This window comes from Schistocerca americana, chromosome 7 (assembly GCF_021461395.2).
Source record: "Schistocerca americana isolate TAMUIC-IGC-003095 chromosome 7, iqSchAmer2.1, whole genome shotgun sequence".
Taxonomy (NCBI): domain Eukaryota; kingdom Metazoa; phylum Arthropoda; class Insecta; order Orthoptera; family Acrididae; genus Schistocerca; species Schistocerca americana.
In genome coordinates, this window is record NC_060125.1 from 519,259,730 (window position 1) to 519,279,378 (window position 19,649).

The 19,649-nt window shown below is 42.0% G+C and overlaps 1 protein-coding gene across 1 annotated transcript in view; it reads left to right on the forward strand.

The window, feature by feature from the left end:
- Positions 1-19,649, forward strand: part of LOC124623056 (alpha-glucosidase-like) — a 237,237-nt gene that overhangs the window by 157,781 nt on the left and 59,807 nt on the right. The window contains exon 10 of the mRNA XM_047148849.1: positions 759-1,047. Coding sequence (XP_047004805.1) covers positions 759-1,047 — 289 coding nt within the window. The remainder of the gene's footprint in view (positions 1-758; positions 1,048-19,649) is intronic.

Below are 19,649 nucleotides of genomic sequence, written 5' to 3' on the forward strand. Positions count from 1 at the left end.
TCTCAGTCAGATTCAAATGAGCATGATACAGAGCAAGCCTGATTAAACTATGCCCTTCAGTGTTAGCTATTTCATTGACCTGGTAGCCTGGCTTGTACAGCTCTACAAATGAACTCTGCCTTATACATGCTGTGTTCAACTTTATCCAGTGGACTATTTCTTTCTACCCAGAGCATAATATCTGCTTTTTCTCAACTGCATTTTTGGAGCTTTATCCATTGCTACAGAGGGTATGCAAATTGTTAATTACTATTGTTGAATTCAAAAGAATATTTTGTGCAGCAGAACGTTATCTTCACAGTGGGTAAATGTGCTCTTGGATGACAGCTTTTATTCTGGACCTCATGTTCAGATGTGCTGCACTGTTGTTATTAATGCAATGCCAACACAAAACACTTGTTCATAATAACTGATGGCTGCAGAACACTTCAAAACCAGCAGATGAATTCAGATATGCATGTAATGTGCAACTCCATGTGATGCCATTTATCCATGGTGCAGCAACAGGGGCACTATACACTTTACCAAGCCAACTGCTGGTGGTATGGTAGGAAGGCTCGCTCTTCATTGGTATCACTTGGGCAATGGATCATGACCCCTCCAGTGAGTGAAATGTTGAAAGTTACAACTAATTTTAAACACCCTATTAATACAAACAAATGATCATAGTTTGGTACTAATGTGAACCAACAGTTTCTGTTATGTGTAACAAATATAAATATACTGGAAATAGTTTCTGTTGTTTTGTTATGTTGTAGTGCTTGAAGCGTCTACATTTCTTGATTTGCCACTGGTACTTAGTGATGCTGCTGTTCCTGGCGTCTTTGGTTCAACATTACCATACAAACCAAATGAAGACAAGAATGAAACAGTACTATGGTCAGAACTTCAAGCAGCAATTGAAGATATACAAACGGCAGGCCTTGGAGGTGTTCCATTCTCTGCTCCACCTTTATGTGCAGGCTCTGCTGAACTTCCAGTTGATGGGGAACTGTGTTTGCGATGGGTTCAGGCTGCTTCACTTATGCCACTTGTTGTAATAAACAGGTAAGTTAAGTGTAATATTATGTGCCCATGTGTACATTCATTTAAAGATAAAAATTATATTAATTTGGATGTAGAAACACACATAACTGGAGGAAAGATAGATGCTACCTATAGGAAAATTGAAGAGCTCTTTGGAAAGAAGAGAAGCAGCTGTATCATACAGCTGATTCTATTCTTTCCAAGAGCAGTTCTATCACAAGTCGCTGGGGCACTCCTGACAATGTCCTTGTCTCCAATGAACATGCACTGTCCAGAACAACATACTTGGTTCTAGTATTTCAGCAGGCTCTTCAGTTTTCCTATAGGTAGCATTTATCAGCTCAGATGACAAACTGGCACTAAGTGAGAAGGGAGAACTGACAGATAGAAGAAATATATGGAAGGGCTATATAAGAACAATGGACTTAAACATAATGTTATGGAAAGGGAAGAGGAAGTTGATTAGTGTGGGTTATATGGTATTGCAGCAAGAATTTGACAGAGCACTGAAAGGACTAAGTCAAAATAAGGTGCCTGGAGTACACACACATCAACATACATACTCTACAAGACACTGTATGGTGTGTGGTGAAGGGTATCTTGTACCATTACTGTACTCCATGTCAGTGTTTATGGCCTCTGAGCTGGGGATGCACAGTAGACAGCTATGCAGCTAGCCAGTCAACACTCCAGTCTGTTTCCACATTCCGTACTGTGTAAACTTCCATTGTATTTCAGCTTTATATCATGTTTTACATGTGTGGAATGATTTGCTGATTTCTGTGGTGTTCTGTGTGTTCTGTGAAGTTTCTCATAATGGCTGAAATACCTGGAAGGCACCAAGTGCTTCTCATACAGACAAGGGACCTTATTTTTAAAGTGTACTCCTTCTTCAAATACCAGGCATATTCAGATAAGCGAGTCTGTGACATTCCCAAAGTGCAGGAATGCACTGCAGAGGCCCGTGGTGATATTGGTGTACAAACTGTTAGACAAATTGTACAGAAGGGTAAGCTGTCTCAGCAAGCAACTGCAAATTTGGAATTTCAGTCTCTAGGGAAGAAACATTGTATGCTAAAGCATGTAACAGGAATTGACAACTTTGATCAAGATGTTTTATGTCAGAAGGTTCTCGAATTTTATGAAAGGGGCGAGTTCCCCACAGCAGCAAAATTGCTCACTGTTGAAGCTACTGAGTTTGAAGGAGGTGCAAGGTCAATCAAAGAATATTGAAGGACATCAGATTTATGTGTGTAAAATTTATTTACATACATAAATTTTTAATGGGACAAAGTTATATTGCTGCTGCTAGAATGGTGTTTCTGAAAGCAGTGCACGAAGTCAGATCAAAAGGAATATCATCTGTGTATTAATTGGACAAAGCTTAAGTGAACCAAAAATGCACAGAAATTTTATTTGGCACACAACAGAGGAAAAATGCAGCTTGAGTTCCAATGGGAAAAGGGGGGCCTCTTATAACATGTTACAACAGTTCCTCTACTACCAGATTTGTACCTCAAAGTAAACTTATATTTCAACCAAAATCAAAAACCAACTCTGTCTGTCATTCCAAAATTAATGAAGAAATGTTTTTAGAATGGTTTAAGAAACAGCCATTGCTTTATTTGCATCCAGGTTCCGTCATTGCTGTGGACAATGCAAGCTACCACTGTTATTCTCAACAGGCCTCCCACTACAAACACCAGAAAAAGTTATATTCTTTCATGCCTGTGAAGTAATAATATATAACATACTGAAACACAAACTAGATAAGAGCTGCTGGAGCTTGTTAAGATTTGAAAACGCAGCAGTAAAATACACACAATTGATTCAATAGCTCTGCAACACGGTCTCAGGGTGCTGCAAATACCACCTTATCATTCCATTTATAATCCAGTAGAACTGGTGTGGCCACAGGTGAAGAGATATGTTGCAGATAAAAATACTACATTTAAAGTAGCCAACACTGAAAGACTGATCCATGAAGCAATAGATTAAATCACTATTTCTGATTGGGAAGCATCACACTGACTAATTGCAAGAAGAAGATTACTGGAAAGAAGTTAAACAATGGAAAATACGGGATGGAATGTAACAATACCAGAGAAGGAAAGTTGCTACTTGCCTTATAGTGGAGGTGCTGAGTTGCGATACGCGCAACAAAAAGGTTCACACAATTACTGCTTTCAGCCATTAAGGCCTTTGTGAGCAGTAGACACACTTACACACACACACACACACACACACACACACACACACACACACACACTCACTCACGCAAATGCAACTTGCACACACGTCTGCAGTCTCAGAGAACTGAAACCACACTGTGAGCAGCAGCATCAGTGCATGATGGGAGTGGCGAATGGGTGGGAGTAAGGAGGAGGCTGGGGCAGGTAGGGGGAGTGGTGGACAATGAAGTGTTGCAGTTTAGACAGAGGACAGGAGAGAAGGTGCGGAGGGGGCAGCGGTAAGTAGCGGAAGGAGAGAAATAAAAAATAAAAATAAAAAAAATTAAAAAATTAAAAGGCTGAGTGTGGCGGTGAAACGACGGCTGTGTAGTGCTGGAAAGGGAACAGGGAGGGGGCTCGATGGGTGAGGACAGTCACTAATGAAGGTTGAGGCCAGGAGGGTTACGGGAATGTAGGATGTATTGCAGGGAAAATCTCACCTGCGCAATTCAAAAAAGCTGGTGTTGGTGGGAAGGATCCATATGGCACAGGCTCATTGAGATGAGGGATATCATGTTTGTCAGCGTGTTCAGCAACAGGGTAATCCACTTGTTTTTTGGTCCCAGTTTGTTGATGGCCATTCATGTGGACAGACAGCTTGTTGGTTGTCAAGCCTACATAGAATGCAGCACAGTGGTTGCAGCTTAGCTTGTAAACCACATGACTGGTTTCACAGGTAGCCCCGCCTTTGATGGGACAGGTGACGTTAGTGACAGGAATGGAGTAGGTGATGGTAGGAGGATGTATGGGACAGGTCTTGCATCTAGGTCTATTACAGGGGTATGAAACATGAGGTAAGGGATTGGGAGCAGGGGTTGTGTACAGATGGATGAGAATATTGTGTAGGGTTGGTGGACGGTGGAATACCACGATAGGAGGGGTGGGAAGGATAGCGGGTAGGAAATTTCTTATTTCAGGGCACTATGAGAGGTAATCGAAACCCTGGTGGATAATGTAATTCATTTGCTCCAGTCCTGGATGGTACTGAGTTATGAGCGGAATGCTCCTCTGTGGCCGGACTGTGGGACTTTGGGAGTTGGTGGGAGACTGGAACAATAAGGCACAGAGGATTTGTTTTTGTGCAAGGATGGGAGGATAATGATGGTCAGTGAAGGCTTCAGTGAGACCCTTGGAATATTTTGAGAGGGACTGCTCATCACTGCAGATGTGACGACCATGGGTGGCTAGGCTGTACAGAAGGGACTTCTTGGTATGGAATGGGTGGCAGCTGTTGAAGTGGTGGTATTGCTGGTGGTTAGTAGGTTTGATATGGACGGAGGTACTGATGTGGCCATTTCTGAGGTAGAGGTCAACATCTAGGAAGGTGGCTTGTTGGGTTAAGTAGGACCAGGTGAAGCAAATGGGGGACAAGTTGTTGTGGTTCTGGAGGAATGTGAACAAGGTGTCCTCACCTTCAATCCAGATAGCAAAGATGTCATCAATGAACCTGAACCAGGTGAGGGGTTTAGGATTCTGGGTTTTTAGAAAGGATTCCTCTAGATGGCCCATGAATAGATTAGCATAGGATGGTGCCATGTGGGTGCCCATAGCTGTACCATGTATTTGTTTGTAGGTAATGCCTTCAAAGGAGAAGTAATTGTGGGTGAGGATATAGTTGGTCATGGAGACTAGGAAGGAGGTTGTTAGTTTGGAATCCATAGGGTGTTTGGAATGGTAGTGTTTGATAGCAGTAAAGCCATGGGCATTAGGAATGTTAGTGTACAGGGAGGTGGCATCAATAGTGATAAGCAGGGCTCTGTGTGGTAAAGGGACAGGAACTTTGGAGAGTTGGTTGAGGAAATGGTTGGTATCTTTTGTATAGGATTATAGGTTCCAGGTAATAGGTTGAAGGTGAGTAGAGATTCTATCAGTGGGGGCACAGTAACCAGCCGCAATGGGGCATTCTGGGTCGTTGGGTTTATGGACTTTAGGAAGCATGTAGAAGGTGGGAGTGCGGGGAGTGGTAGGGGTAAGTAGAGAGATGGACTCTGGGGAGAGGTTCTGGGATGGACCTAAGGATTTGAGTAGTGACTGGAGATCCTGTTGGATTACTGGAATGGGATCACTGTGGCATGATTTGTAGGTAGAAGTATCTGACAGCTGATGGAGTCCTTCTGCCACATAATCCTTGCAGTTCAAAACAACGGTGGTGTAGCCTTTGTCTGCAGGTAGTATTATAAGTTTGGGATCAGTTTTTAGATGTTGGACTGCAGTTCTTTCTGTGGATGTAAGGTTAGTTTTCATGTTGAGGGATTTGGGGAATGATGATGAGGCAAGGTTAAAGGTTAAGAAATTCTGGAAAGTTAACAGGGGATGATTTGGAGGCAGTGGGGGTAGATCACAGTTGGGTGGAGGAGTGAACTGAGTTAGGCAAGGTTCAATATTGGTCTTTGTTTGAGTCTGATTGGTCAGTTTGGTGGCGAAAAAGTGTTTCCACTGTAGGGAATGGGAGAAGGAGAGAAGGTCTTTAACTAGTCCTGCATGGTTGAATTTGGGAGTGGGGCAAAAGGTCAGGCCTTTGGAAAGGACTGATATTTTTGTGGGACTAAGGCTTCTGGAGGAAAGGTTCATAAATGTGTTGCGGGTCTGTTTAGGTTCTGGGTTCTGCATGGTGGGTGGAGGGAATTTTGCAGGGTGGGGTAAGTGCAGTAGGTCTGCGAGACAGGGTTTGTCAGCTATGAGGGAGCGTGGGGGAGGTTTGGAGGTTGTTATAGAAGTGGTGGACAGTGGTACTCTGAGGCAGGAGTAGGAAGTGAGCAGGATGTAGAGTTTTATGAGGTGACATTGTGCATGTTGCTCAAGTTCCTGCAGGGCAAGAGTTTGAATGTGTATTATGGGTTCCAGGCATTTGGGATTACATAGCAGGAGAATTTTGTGGATGGAGAGAAGATACTGCAAGGAGGATTGGGCTTGATTGATATGGTTTTGCAGGACTATGTTGGTGAGGGCTAAGGATTGGCAGAATCTGAACAGGTGGAGGTCATTGTGGAAGGAGGGGTGGCAACCAGAGATGGGTACTTTGATGGTAAGGCCATTAGGGGGGATTTCATGAGCCAAGCAACAACGCAGGATCAGTATGTGGGACTGGGATCTGGCTCACCCATACACCTATACACAAGCTAAGCTGCAACTAGTGTGCTGCATTCTATGTAGGCATGACAACCAACAAGCTGTTTGTCCACATGAATGGACACTGACAAACTGTGGCCAAAAAACAAGTGAGGCTCTGTCTCACTAGTTTCTCTTCATGTCATTATGGCTGAGAAGTACTGAATACACAGTCCATTCTATAACATGTAGCTCATGCTTGTAAGGAAGACACAATGAACCAGACTGTTAGGTTAAACTTTGCTATTGCAGCTGTCCATAATGTAGCTACTGTCTGTGTACTTTCAGATGAGATGACAATGAAGCATTCTTTATAAGATGCAAGGCTAGAGACCATTAATGCTGTTGCAAACTACAGTCATTTCCTTTCCTGTTCCACTCACAAGTTGTGTGAGGGAAACATGACTGTCTATATGCCTCTGTACGAGTCCTAATTTCTCTAATCTTTTCATTGTGGTCCTTATGTAGAAGGTACACTGGCAGCAGTAGAACTGTTCTGCAGTCAGCTGAAAATACCAGTACTCTAAATTTTATGGATACTGTTTCACAAAAAGAACACCGTCTTTCTGCCAGGCACGCCCATTTGAGTTTACAAAGCATCTCCGTAACACCTACAAGCAGATTGAACCTACCAATAGCAAATCTAGCAGCACACATCGGAATTGCTTCAGTGTCTACCTTTAATCCAAACTGATGGGGATCCCAAACAGGTGAGAAGTACTCAAGAATGGGTTGCACAAGTGTTCTGCGTGTGGCCTCCTGCACAGATGGGCTACACTTACATAGAATCCTCCCGATGAACTGAAATCAACCATTCGCCTTTGCTTTTACCATCCTTACCAGGGTGCTCCATTTCATATTGCTTTGCAATGTTATGCCTAGATGTATTGTATTCAAATATTGAAGGATGGTTTTTCCCACTCATCTGCATTAATTTGCATGCTGACATTCATCACAACACACAGAGATTCTGCCTGAGTCATACTGTATCATCCTACAGTCACTCAATGATGATACTTTCCCATGTACTACAGCACCACCAGCTAACAGTCAGAGATTGCTTCTCACCTTATCTGTCAGATAATTTATGCATGTAGAGAACAAGAGCAGTTCTATCACAAGTCGCTGGGGCACTCCTGACAATATCCTTGTCTCTGATGAACGTGCACTGTCCAGAACAATATACTGGGTTCTAGTATTTTAGCAGTCTTCAAGACACTCACATATCTGGAAATCTGTCCTGTATGCTTGGACATTTGTTAACAGTCCGCAATTGGGCATCATGTGAAATGCTTTCCAGAAATATAGGGACATGGAACCTGCCTGTTGCTCTTCATCCATGGTTCAAAGGATTTTGTGAGAAAAGGGCAAGCTGCATTTTGTAGAAATGATGCTTTCTAAATCCACATTGATTTGTGGGTAGAAGCTTTTCTGTCTGAGGGGAATTTACTATATTCAAACAGACTATGCTCAAGAATTCAGCAGCAAAGAGTTATTAAGTGGTTATGTTCTTTTGCCCTTCTTACGAACAGGAGTCACCTGCACTTTCTTCCAGTCTGTTTGGACTTTGTGCTGGGCAAGAGATTCATGATAAATGCAAGCTAAGTAAGGGGTCAGAACCATAGAGTGCACTCTGTACAGCCAAACTAAGGTTCCATCTGGAGTTTGTGACTTATTTGTTTTCAACTCTTTCAGTTCTCTACACTAAAAATGCCTATTACTATGTCCTCCATACAGGAGTCTGGGTGTGATGGTCAAACAATGGTATGCCTGTATGAACCTCCCATGTCAATGACACTCTCCCAGAATTATTGAGATCCTTAGGACAGAAAGCCAAGACAAAGCTATTCTGCCTGGTGTATAGGAGGGACAAAATACTCTCAAACTTCATGAAGAATCTAGTAATTCCAGTTACAAAGAGGGTAGGTACTGATAGCTATGAATGCTACCAAACCATTAGTTTAATGAATTATGGTTGCACATTATTTATAGAAGGTGGAAAATCTGGTAGAAGCCAACGTTGCTGCAGATCAGTTTGACTTCTGGTGAAATGTAGGAAGCCACAAGGTAATATGGACATTACAACTTATCATAGAATATAGGTTAAAGAAAGGAAAATCTGTTTATAGTATTTGTAGTTTTAGAGAAAGCTTTTGAGAACGTTGCCTGGAATACACTTTTTGAAATTCTAAAAGTAGCAGGGATAAAATACAGGCAGCCAAAGGTATATCAGACTCTAGTTATAATAAATGGAGAACGTGAAAGCCAATCAGTAGCTCAGAAAAGAGAGAGACACACACAGCTGTAACCTATCTCCAATGTTATTCAGCCTGTACATGGAGCAAGCAGCAAAGCAAACCAAGGAGCTATTTGTAGAGCAAATTAGAGTAAAGGGAGAAGAAAAAATTTGATGCTTGCTGATGATATTGTAATTCTGTAAGTTAGCCACTAGTCACTTGAATCAGCAGTTGTCTTGTGACAGCCAGAGCGAAAGCACCAGCAGCAGCGAGTGCTGTTTGTATAAAGCGTTTATTTTGCATTTTGTTTACGACCTTCCACTAAGGAAGGGATTCTATTTGTGTTTATCTGCTCTGCATAGTAACTAACAGTTCTTGATAAAACTTTACGTAGTTTTCGTGTTAGATTTCTTAGTGTTTTCTTGATCGTTTAGAACAGAAAGCGCCCTAAAACCGTCTTTTGTTTGTTTCGCGGCCGTTAGCCACTAGTCACTTGAATCAGCAGTTGTCTTGTGACAGCCAGAGCGAGAGCACCAGCAGCAGCGAGTACTGTTTGTATAAAGCGTTTTTGTACTTATTTGCTGCGCTTAGCTTTTAAATAGTTTTTCTGGGAAAACCTAGTGTAGTTTTCGCGTCTCGTATTTCAGTGAGTGTTTCTTGATTATCAGAGTAGCTCATCAGAAGATTATCTTGGGAATTTGTCACCGTATAGAGTAGGGTAAACATAGTCATGTGTAGGGACTGTGGTTGTTGTGAGCGGACGCAAGGAGAATTGGCCATTCTTCGGGGGCAGGTGGAGGCTTTGTCTGTTAGGCTCATCGAGCTCAAGGCGCAGGCGTCGGCTCGTAGTGGCATTGGGGCAACTGTGGTGAGACCTGTGCCTACTTCGGTGGCCTTGGAATCACATGGAACCCCTGATGTCGCTGCGTCTTCCGGCAGTGAGCATCTTACCGGTCAGCCATCACTCCAGGGTGAATGGCGGACAGTGGTGGGCTCGCGCGTGCCTGGCCGAAAGGTGAAGGTGGGATCTGGCCGCGTGGCAGCTGCCTTACCCCTTTCCAACAGGTACGGGGTGCTTCCTAGTGGTGATGACATCGTTTCCGAGCCACCACAGGATGCCTCGCCTGTTGGGCCAGTGGCCGATTCTCCGGCAAGGTCCTGACAGTCACAGAGGGCGGACCTATTAGTTATAGGGAGCTCCAACGTTAGGCGGGTTATGGAGCCCCTTAGGAGAATAGCGGGTAGGTCGGGGAAGAATGCCAGTGTGCACTCGGTGTGCTTGCTGGGGGTTCTCGTCCGTAATGTGGAGGAGGCCCTTCCGGCAGCTATTGAACGCACTGGGTGTGACCGGCTGCAGATAGTAGCACATGTCGGAACGAATGACGCCTGCCGCTTGGGTTCTGAGGCCATCCTTGGTTCCTTCCGGCGGCTGGCTGATTTGGTGAAGACAACCAGCATCGCACGCGGAGTGCAAGCTGAGCTTAATATCTGCAGCATAGTGCCCAGAGTCGATCGTGGTCCTCTGGTTTGGAGCCGTGTGGAGGGTCTAAACAGAGGCTCAGACGACTCTGCGACTATAATGGTTGCAAATTCATCGACCTCCGTTATTGGGTGGAGAATTGTAGGGCCCCCCTAGACAGGTCAGGCGTGCACTACACACCGGAAGCAGCTACTAGGGTAGCAGAGTACGTGTGGCGTGCACACAGGGGTTTTTTAGGTTAGAGGGACCCCCCCTTGGGCGAAACGATAAAATACCTGACGGCTTACCAGAGAGGACATTATCATCGTTGATAAAGAACGTCCGTCCTCAGAGACCAAAAACAGGAAAAGTTAACGTAATATTGGTAAACTGCAGGAGTATCCAGGGCAAGGTTCCTGAATTAGTATCTCTTATTGAAGGAAATAGTGTGCATATAGTATTAGGAACGGAAAGTTGGTTAAAACCGGAAGTGAACAGTAACGAAATCCTAGACACAGAATGGAATATATACCGCAAGGATAGGATAAACGCCAATGGTGGAGGAGTATTTATAGCAGTAAAGAATTCAATAATATCCAGTGAAGTTATTAGCGAATGCGAATGTGAAATAATCTGGGTTAAGTTAAGTATCAAAGGTGGGTCAGATATGATAGTCGGATGCTTCTATAGACCACCTGCATCAGCAACCGTAGTAGTTGAGCGCCTCAGAGAGAACCTGCAGAACGTCGTGAAGAAGTTTCGTGATCATACTATTGTAATAGGGGGAGACTTCAATCTACCAGGTATAGAATGGGATAGTCACACAATCAGAACTGGAGCCAGGGACAGAGACTCTTGTGACATTATCCTGACTGCCTTGTCCGAGAATTACTTCGAGCAGATAGTTAGAGAACCAACTCGTGAAGCTAACGTTTTAGACCTCATAGCAACAAATAGACCGGAACTTTTCGACTCCGTGAATGTAGAAGAGGGTATCAGTGATCATAAGTCAGTGGTTGCATCAATGACTACAAGTGTAATAAGAAATGCCAAGAAAGGAAGGAAAATATATTTGCTTAACAAGGGTGATAGGGCACAAATCGCAGAATATCTGAGTGACCACCATCAAACGTTCATTTCTGAGGAAGAGGATGTGGAACAAAAATGGAAAAAATTCAGGAACATCGTCCAGTACGCCTTAGATAAGTTCGTACCGACTAAGGTCCAAAGCGAGGGGAAAGATCCACCGTGGTATAACAATCATGTACGAAAGGTACTACGGAAACAAAGAAAGCTTCATCATAGGTTTAAGAGTAGTCGAATCATAGCTGATAAGGAAAAGCTGAACGAAGCGAAAAAGAGCGTAAAGAGAGCAATGAGAGAAGCATTCAACGAATTCGAACATAAAACATTGGCAAACAATCTAAACAAGAACCCTAAAAAGTTTTGGTCATATGTAAAATCGGTAAGCGGATCTAAATCCCCTATTCAGTCACTCGTTGACCACGATGGCACCGAAACAGAGGACGACCGAAGAAAGGCAGAAATACTGAATTCAGTGTTCCGAAACTGTTTCACTGCGGAAAATCGTAACACGGTCCCTGACTTCAGCCGTCGCACGGACGCCAAAATGGAAAATATTGAAATAAACGATATCGGAATTGAAAAACAACTGCTATCACTTAGTAGCGGAAAAGCATCCGGACCAGACGAGATACCCTTAAGATTCTACAGTGATTATGCTAAAGAACTTGCCCCCTTTCTATCAGCAATTTATCGTAGATCGCTGGAAGAACGTAAAGTACCTAGCAACTGGAAGAAAGCGCAGGTCATTCCCATTTTCAAGAAGGGTCATAAATCAGATGCGAATAATTATAGGCCTATTTCGCTTACGTCAATCTGTTGTAGAATAATGGAACATGTTTTGTGTTCTCGTATTATGACGTTCTTAGATAATACAAATCTCCTTCATCATAACCAACATGGATTCCGCAAACAGAGATCATGTGAAACTCAGCTCGCCCTATTTGCCCAAGAAATTCACAGTGCCGTAGACACTGGCGAGCAGATTGATGCCGTATTCCTGGACTTCAGGAAGGCATTTGATACGGTTCCGCACTTACGTTTAGTGAAAAAAATACGAGCTTACGGAATATCGGACCAGGTTTGTGATTGGATTCAGGATTTCCTAGAAGAAAGAACACAACATGTCATTCTTAACGGTTCAAAATCTGCAGATGTAGAGGTAATTTCGGGAGTACCGCAGGGAAGCGTGATAGGACCTTTATTGTTTACAATATACATAAATGACTTAGTTGACAACATCGGTAGCTCCGTGAGGCTATTTGCAGATGACACGGTTGTCTACAAGAAAGTAGCAACATCAGAAGACTCGTACGTACTCCAGGGGGACCTGCAGAGGATTAATGCATGGTGCGACAGCTGGCAGCTTTCCCTAAACGTAGATAAATGTAATATAATGCGCATACATAGGGGCAGAAATCCATTCCAGTACGATTATGCCATAGGTAGTAAATCATTGGAAGCGGTAACGACCGTAAAATACGTAGGAGTTACTATCCAGAGCGATCTGAAGTGGAATGATCACATAAAACAAATAGTGGGAAAAGCAGGCGCCAGGTTGAGATTCATAGGAAGAATTCTAAGAAAATGTGACTCATCGACGAAAGAAGTAGCTTACAAAACGCTTGTTTGTCCGATTCTTGAGTATTGCTCATCAGTATGGGACCCTTACCAGGTTGGATTAATAGAAGAGATAGACATGATCCAGCGAAAAGCAGCGCGATTTGTCATGGGGACATTTAGTCAGCACGAGAGCGTTACGGAGATGCTGAACAAGCTCCAGTGGCGGACACTTCAAGAAAGATGTTACGCAATACGGAGAGGTTTATTATCGAAATTACGAGAGAGCACATTCCGGGAAGAGATGGGCAACATATTACTACTGCCCACATATATCTCGCGTAATGATCACAACGAAAAGATCCGAGAAATTAGAGCAAATACGGAGACTTACAAGCAGTCGTTCTTCCCACGCACAATTCGTGAATGGAACAGGGAAGGGGGGATCAGATAGTGGTACAATAAGTACCCTCCACCACACACCGTAAGGTGGCTTGCAGAGTATAGATGTAGGTGTAGATGTAGATGTAGACAGCAGAGGGCGTGGAAGAGCAGTTGAATGGGTAGCACCTTGAAAGAGGTTACAAGATAAATATCAAAAAAAGTGAACCAACGGTAATGGAATGTAGTTACTTTAAATCAGGTGATGCTGAAAAAGGAACAGATTAGGAAATCAAACAGTAAAAGTAGTAAATGCGTTTTGGTATTTGTACAGCAAAAGTAACAGCTGATGGCCAAAGTAGAGAGGATATAAAATGTTGGGTGACTATAGCAGGATAAGCATTTCTGTAAATGAAGAAATTGTTAATGTCTAATATAAATTTAAGTGTGAGGAAATCTTTTCTGGAGATATTTGTATGTAGTATAGCCTTACACATAAGTGAGTCATGGATGTTAAGCAGCTTAGACATGAGGAGAACAGAAGCTTTTGAAATGTGGTACTACGGAAGAATGGTGAAGATTAGGTGCAAAGATCAAGTAACTAATGAGGAGATATTGAATCAAATTGGGGAAAAAAGAAATTTATGGCCAAACTTGACTGAAAGAAGGGGTCAATTGATAGGAGACATCCTGAGGCACCAACAAATTGTCAGTTTGGTAATGCTGGTTTGATATCCTTGCCAGACTCCTATATGTTGTACAAGAAGTTATTTGTGGTCAAGAGTTGGAGTGATCTATGACCCCATCATAAACAGTGCGAGTGTCACATACAATGGATAGTGCCTTTAAAATTGAAACATTCCTGGTACTACCACGTGGAATCCAAAGTCAGGTGCATGCTAACATTAACCCAGATTCTTGTTTATTTGGCTTGTGCTTGCTTGCATTCATTTTGTGAATTCTTCACAATGTCATGCTCTGATAATTCTTTGTCTGTCCCTGACCTTGCTATCAGATTCTCTGCTCACCCATTAGGTTGATACACTGTGTTTTTGTGAGCACCATGGGCTCATTCTGGTTTTCCTAGATGTTCTCATCTTGTGCTATCAGATTCTCTGCTCACCCATTAGGTCGATACACTGTGTTTTTGTGAGCACCATGGGCTCATTCTGGTTTTCCTAGATGTTCTCATCTTGCTACCTGAGAAATAGCAGGAGGGAAGTGTGGGGGATAAGAACTGTGGAGGTGACCAACTCATGGATACAGTAAGCAGTATGCAGGATGCAGTAGTTATTCAGACATGAAGAGGCTTGAACAAAATGGAGTAGCATGGAGAGCTGCATCAGACCAGTCTTTCGATTCAAGACTCCAACACCAGTAATATATGTTTACAAGTAATATATGCCTCCCCATATATGTTGCCTGGCAAAGAAAATGAAGTACCCATAAAGGGGACTTGGAAACCAAATGAAACTTCACAGATTGATGGGGTACAGTATGTGATATTCTTTCAGTGATTACAAAATTGAGTGTCAAATTTACAACTTGGAAGTATGAGCCCACTTATCAGATTCACACTACACTCCCTCTGGCCTGCACGTATACACTGATTTGGTTGTTGTACCCTCTCCTGAGACAAGTTGGCCTATAATTTTGTCGTTGGTCTTTGATGTCCTGGATACTGGCTCAGGGATGGAGTTGATGTTCAAGCTGGTCCCAAACATTTTCTATCAGCAACAAATATGGGGATCTTGATGGCCATGTGACTATCTCAAATCATGCAGATAGCTCATACTCCATGTGTGGACAAGCATTGTCCTGTTGAAAAATGACACCATGCTACTGGTGCATAAGGTGAAAACACATGAAGATGTAGGATGTCTGTGATATATCTTTATGCTGCCAGAGTTCCCTCAATCACTACCATCTGTGATGTGAAGTCATAGCTGATGGCTCCCCACACCTTGCCACCAGTAGTAACACTGTGGTGCCTCTCCAAAACATTATAAGAATGGGACTACTCTCGAGGTCATTCTCATACTCGACAACAGTGGTCCTCCAGGACAGTGCAGAATCATGATTCATTGCTGAACACAATACAATGCCATTCATCACCAGTACATGCTTACTGGCCACTGTAACACTCCAACCTCAACTGTTTGTGTCGAGATGTTAATGGCAGCCTACACGTTGAATGCGAATTCCCTGGTCCGACTGCTGCTAGTTTGCAACTGGTGGTGCAAGATGACAGAGAATATTGCAGGGAGACCATTACTTGTTCTCAAATGGTAGGTGCATATACAAAGGGGTTACAATGTCCAAAATACAGAGATACTACCTTTTGGTGGTCAGACTTGGTCTACCTGAAGAACGAGTATGCTTGCCCTCACATTCCATGCAATTCAACATCAGACAGCTGTCACATTTGAATGCCCCTCAAATCTAGATATTGTACAATTTGACCAGCTGATGAAATGGAGACCCACAGTGAGGCGCCTTCCAGACTGTAAGGTCCTGATAACACTGTCTCACATGCATATGCAATGCCTCCATGTCCTTCACAGTGATTACTCAACATCTGAGGCCTTTCACATGCCTTATATACCATAACACACCTAGTAACAACATCAAACACAAACAACAATAATGAACTCTTGTGTTCATTCCAACTGTCATAAATAATTGAAACTCTAATCATTTACATACCCACTGATGATGTGCATGTGTACAAAGTTAATGTGACATCTGGCCGTGTCTTATGGGTAGTTCACCTTTTTTGTCAGGCTGTGCATTTGATCAGGTAGACCACACTGCTTTCCAGATTTCCAGTATGTATCTACATATTATTTGAGTAGGTAACCAATACACAGTAGACTTATCTGCTAGAATTAGAGGTTTTTGCTCACTATTTATATTATTCAAATTGCTTTGAAGGAGTTCTTCAACCAAATAATATGCTCTTATTTTAATCCAAGTGTCTAATATGTGCTTGAATTTACTGAAAGGAAGGTTTTTTTACTATTTTTGGCAGTTTGTTGTCTAACTTTGAGCTCAGATATTTATGGCTCTTGTGTATGACTGACAGTATTGAAAATGGTATGTATTACTTATAAAAAACCACAATTTTTTCAGTGCATATTTGTTCTTAAGAGTTACAATTTGGTGATAATATCAGTCAACATTTCTCTTATAAGTTCTATTTTTCTACACAGTCTGCATCATGTTCTATGATTTTATGACAGCATTGTGTAAGAGAGTGTGTTCCCTGTTTGTAAAAGCTCGTGTCCTCTGTTTGTAGCCATGGTTTCACTACATGGATTAACTCTCATAATCTTTAAAATGTGTCCCATCATGGCCCAAACAGATGGATGTCCAAGAGCACCAGGGCTATGGGATGGATGAGGCAATGGTGTCCAACCTAATTTGGTGATTTGTTCCCAGCTTCTGAGACATGTGGACATGCATTGTCTTGTTGGTGCAAGATTTCTTTTGGATTCTTGTCAGACTGAACATGATGGAAATGGTTCTTGAGCCTTCACATATGCCTCCCAATTAATGATTGACCATTGTGGCAACTCATCCATGAAATAACACCATTCCTACTCCAAAAGACTACAGTTATGATTTTCCCAGTAGAGGGAACTGCCTTGAATTTCCCCTTTTTTGTTGTTTGGGGGTGGAACCACTCCAGAGACTGCCTTTTTGTTTCCAGCTCATAGTGGTGCACCCAGGTTTTGCCAACTGTAATGACGTCTGATGGAAAAGCCACTCCATTGGCTTCTAACTGATATATCAGTTCAGATGAAATGGCCTACCTTCCAATCTTGTGTTCTGTTGTGAGTTTTCATGGAACCTTTCTTGAGTGCAACTGTGAATATCCAAGAGTATCAATCACTGCATACTTCCAATGCTCACTGATGGTTGCAAAGCCATCTACTGAGTTATGTGCCGGTCTGCATGAACAATGGCTTCCACACAGTTCATCATGTCAGTAGTTCTGGCTGGAGGCCAACTCAATTTCTATACTTCCTGACTCTCTATACCAGTCACACAATAGTATGCTTATCAACTGCATAATTACCATACATTGCACACAAACATTTATGGATGTTCATCACAGTTTATTTTCCACAACCAAGAATTAAATTACAGGATATTGCTTGTAACCTGTGTCTTGCATAGACACCTGTTTGAACATTCACTACAGCTGTACCATATGTCAGCATTGTTGGAAACTTCACACAAGTTGTGGTGTTACAGTCCAGAAAAGTGATGTGTAACCCTATGCCTACCTTGCTGATGAATGCTGCTCACATGCTTTCAAATGACATAATAATTTAATGTTTAGGAGAGCAGACTATTGTGCATGTTTGTGGTAAACATTTGCATGTGGCAAGTAGTCACAAAGGACTACATGTGTCTTTGAGATGGGATTATGATCACATTAACTACCCAAGTGGCAGTACTTGTGGGATTGTTTGTGCATGCGCCATGGGTCATAGTCCCAGGTCAGAGAAATGCATTGGCCCTGCAGCAAAAACCATGGATATCAGTAAGAAAAAGTGATAAAAAAGAAACAAAAGTATAGTTTGATATATATTCACTCTGTTGTAAAATTTAGATCTCTCTAGTTAACATTTTGAAGAGTTATTCCATCACCATTCAAGAATATATGGCACATATATCTGAGAAGCCTAGTTAAATCAAACAATGGAAACCCCATGTAGGAATATCAACAATGTAGGAAAAGACATATTGCTACTTACCATAAAGAAGACACAGTAAGTTGCAGACAGGCACAATTAAAAGACACTTGCACAAAGCTTTGAGCCACAGCCTTCATCTACAAAAGAGAAACACACACCATTTGTACACACAAGCAAGCACACCTCGTGCACATGTGACTGCCAACTCCAGCATCTTGGGCCGGAAAAGACTGAATGTTAAGTTGCAGACAGGCACAATTAAAGGGCACTTGCATAAAGCTTTCAGCCACAGCCTTCATCAACAAAAGACAAACACACATGATTCATACACACAAGCAAGCATACCTCATGCATACATGACTGTCAACTCCAGCATCTGTGGCCAGTATGCCAGCATTCTGGCCCAAGATGCTGTGCATGAGGTGTGCTTGCTTGTGTATATGAATGTTGATGAAGGCTGTGGCTGAAAGCTTTATGCAAGTGTCTTTTAATTGTGCCTGCCTGCAACTTAACGTGTCTTCTTTATGGTAAGTAGCAATCTGTCTTTTCCTACATTGTTGAGAATCATAATATTGATTTACACTATTGATCCATGGTCAAAACTAAAGGTGAGCTAAATAATACTCAGTAACCACAATGTAAGAGAAAAGCCAAGATCATGAGAAGATTAATCATTAACAAAGGGGAACATTTCAACATGCAGAAGAAATCTCGAATTTGAAGCAACTAAAATGATGTTCTCATACATATTATGGCTGTAAAAAAATAATAGGAGGTTTATTTACTGAAAGATCCTTGTACATTTGATCTCAATTTATCTTTGACATATATTTTACAATTTTTTTACACACACACACACACACACACACACACACACACAGACAGACAGGCTTAGAGTCCTTTGTAATGGTTTTTATGGAATTCTTGGAGACCCAGATATGTCTGATTGCTTTTTTGTTCCATCTGAATATATAACTTGAACCTGACGAGTTTCCCTGTAATAGAACACCGTACTGCCACTGTCATGAAAGAAGGCATATTAACAGAAGCAATATATTTTTGATACCATAATTTCTTAGTTTGTATAAAAGGAGAGGTACGTGTACAAATTTTTGATTAGATACTTTGTGTGTTCAGACCATGAGAGCCTTTGGTCTCTTATGGGACACAATAGTTTAACACTTTGATTCTCTTTTATTTGTTCCATTAGATTAAATTTTCTCAGTCTTTGAGCTGTTTACATATATTTAATTAGCTTTGGCTAGCAGCTACTGTTCTCAGCTATCTATTTTTATCCAAAAACTACTAGCAAATTCTCACCAGACGTGAACAATGTCATGTCCCCAGATAATACGCCCATTTTATGTTAAATGATATTTATTGGTTTAGATAGTAAGCTATTTGCTGCTCTTATTCTTTTGTTAAATTGTGTTTGAAATACATTGCAACCTATATTGCTAGATAATTATATAAAAAAAGGATTGCATCTGTTGGAGTAATATATTTGTAGATATCTGAAGTCATTTTATCCAGTGTAATATGATACTCCATTGGAAGGAGGAGGGGGGGCTATAGCCCCCATATCCCTCCCCCCTTGCCACTGCCCCTGGTTTCGTCTAAAAGAACTGGGATAATTTCAACTTCACAGTCATTACTGTGTAGTTTATGGCTTAAACTGTCTTTGAGGTAGTTCAAACAGAACCAGATTTTCTTCTTTTGACTGTCATTTGCACACTTAAAATAGCACACTGTTCACAGTTACAACACATTATTCCTTTGATAACACATTTTTTGCAGTAGCAGTGCATTCTAATCTGTAGATCTGTAGTTCTCATGACTAATCATAAGACATTGTTGA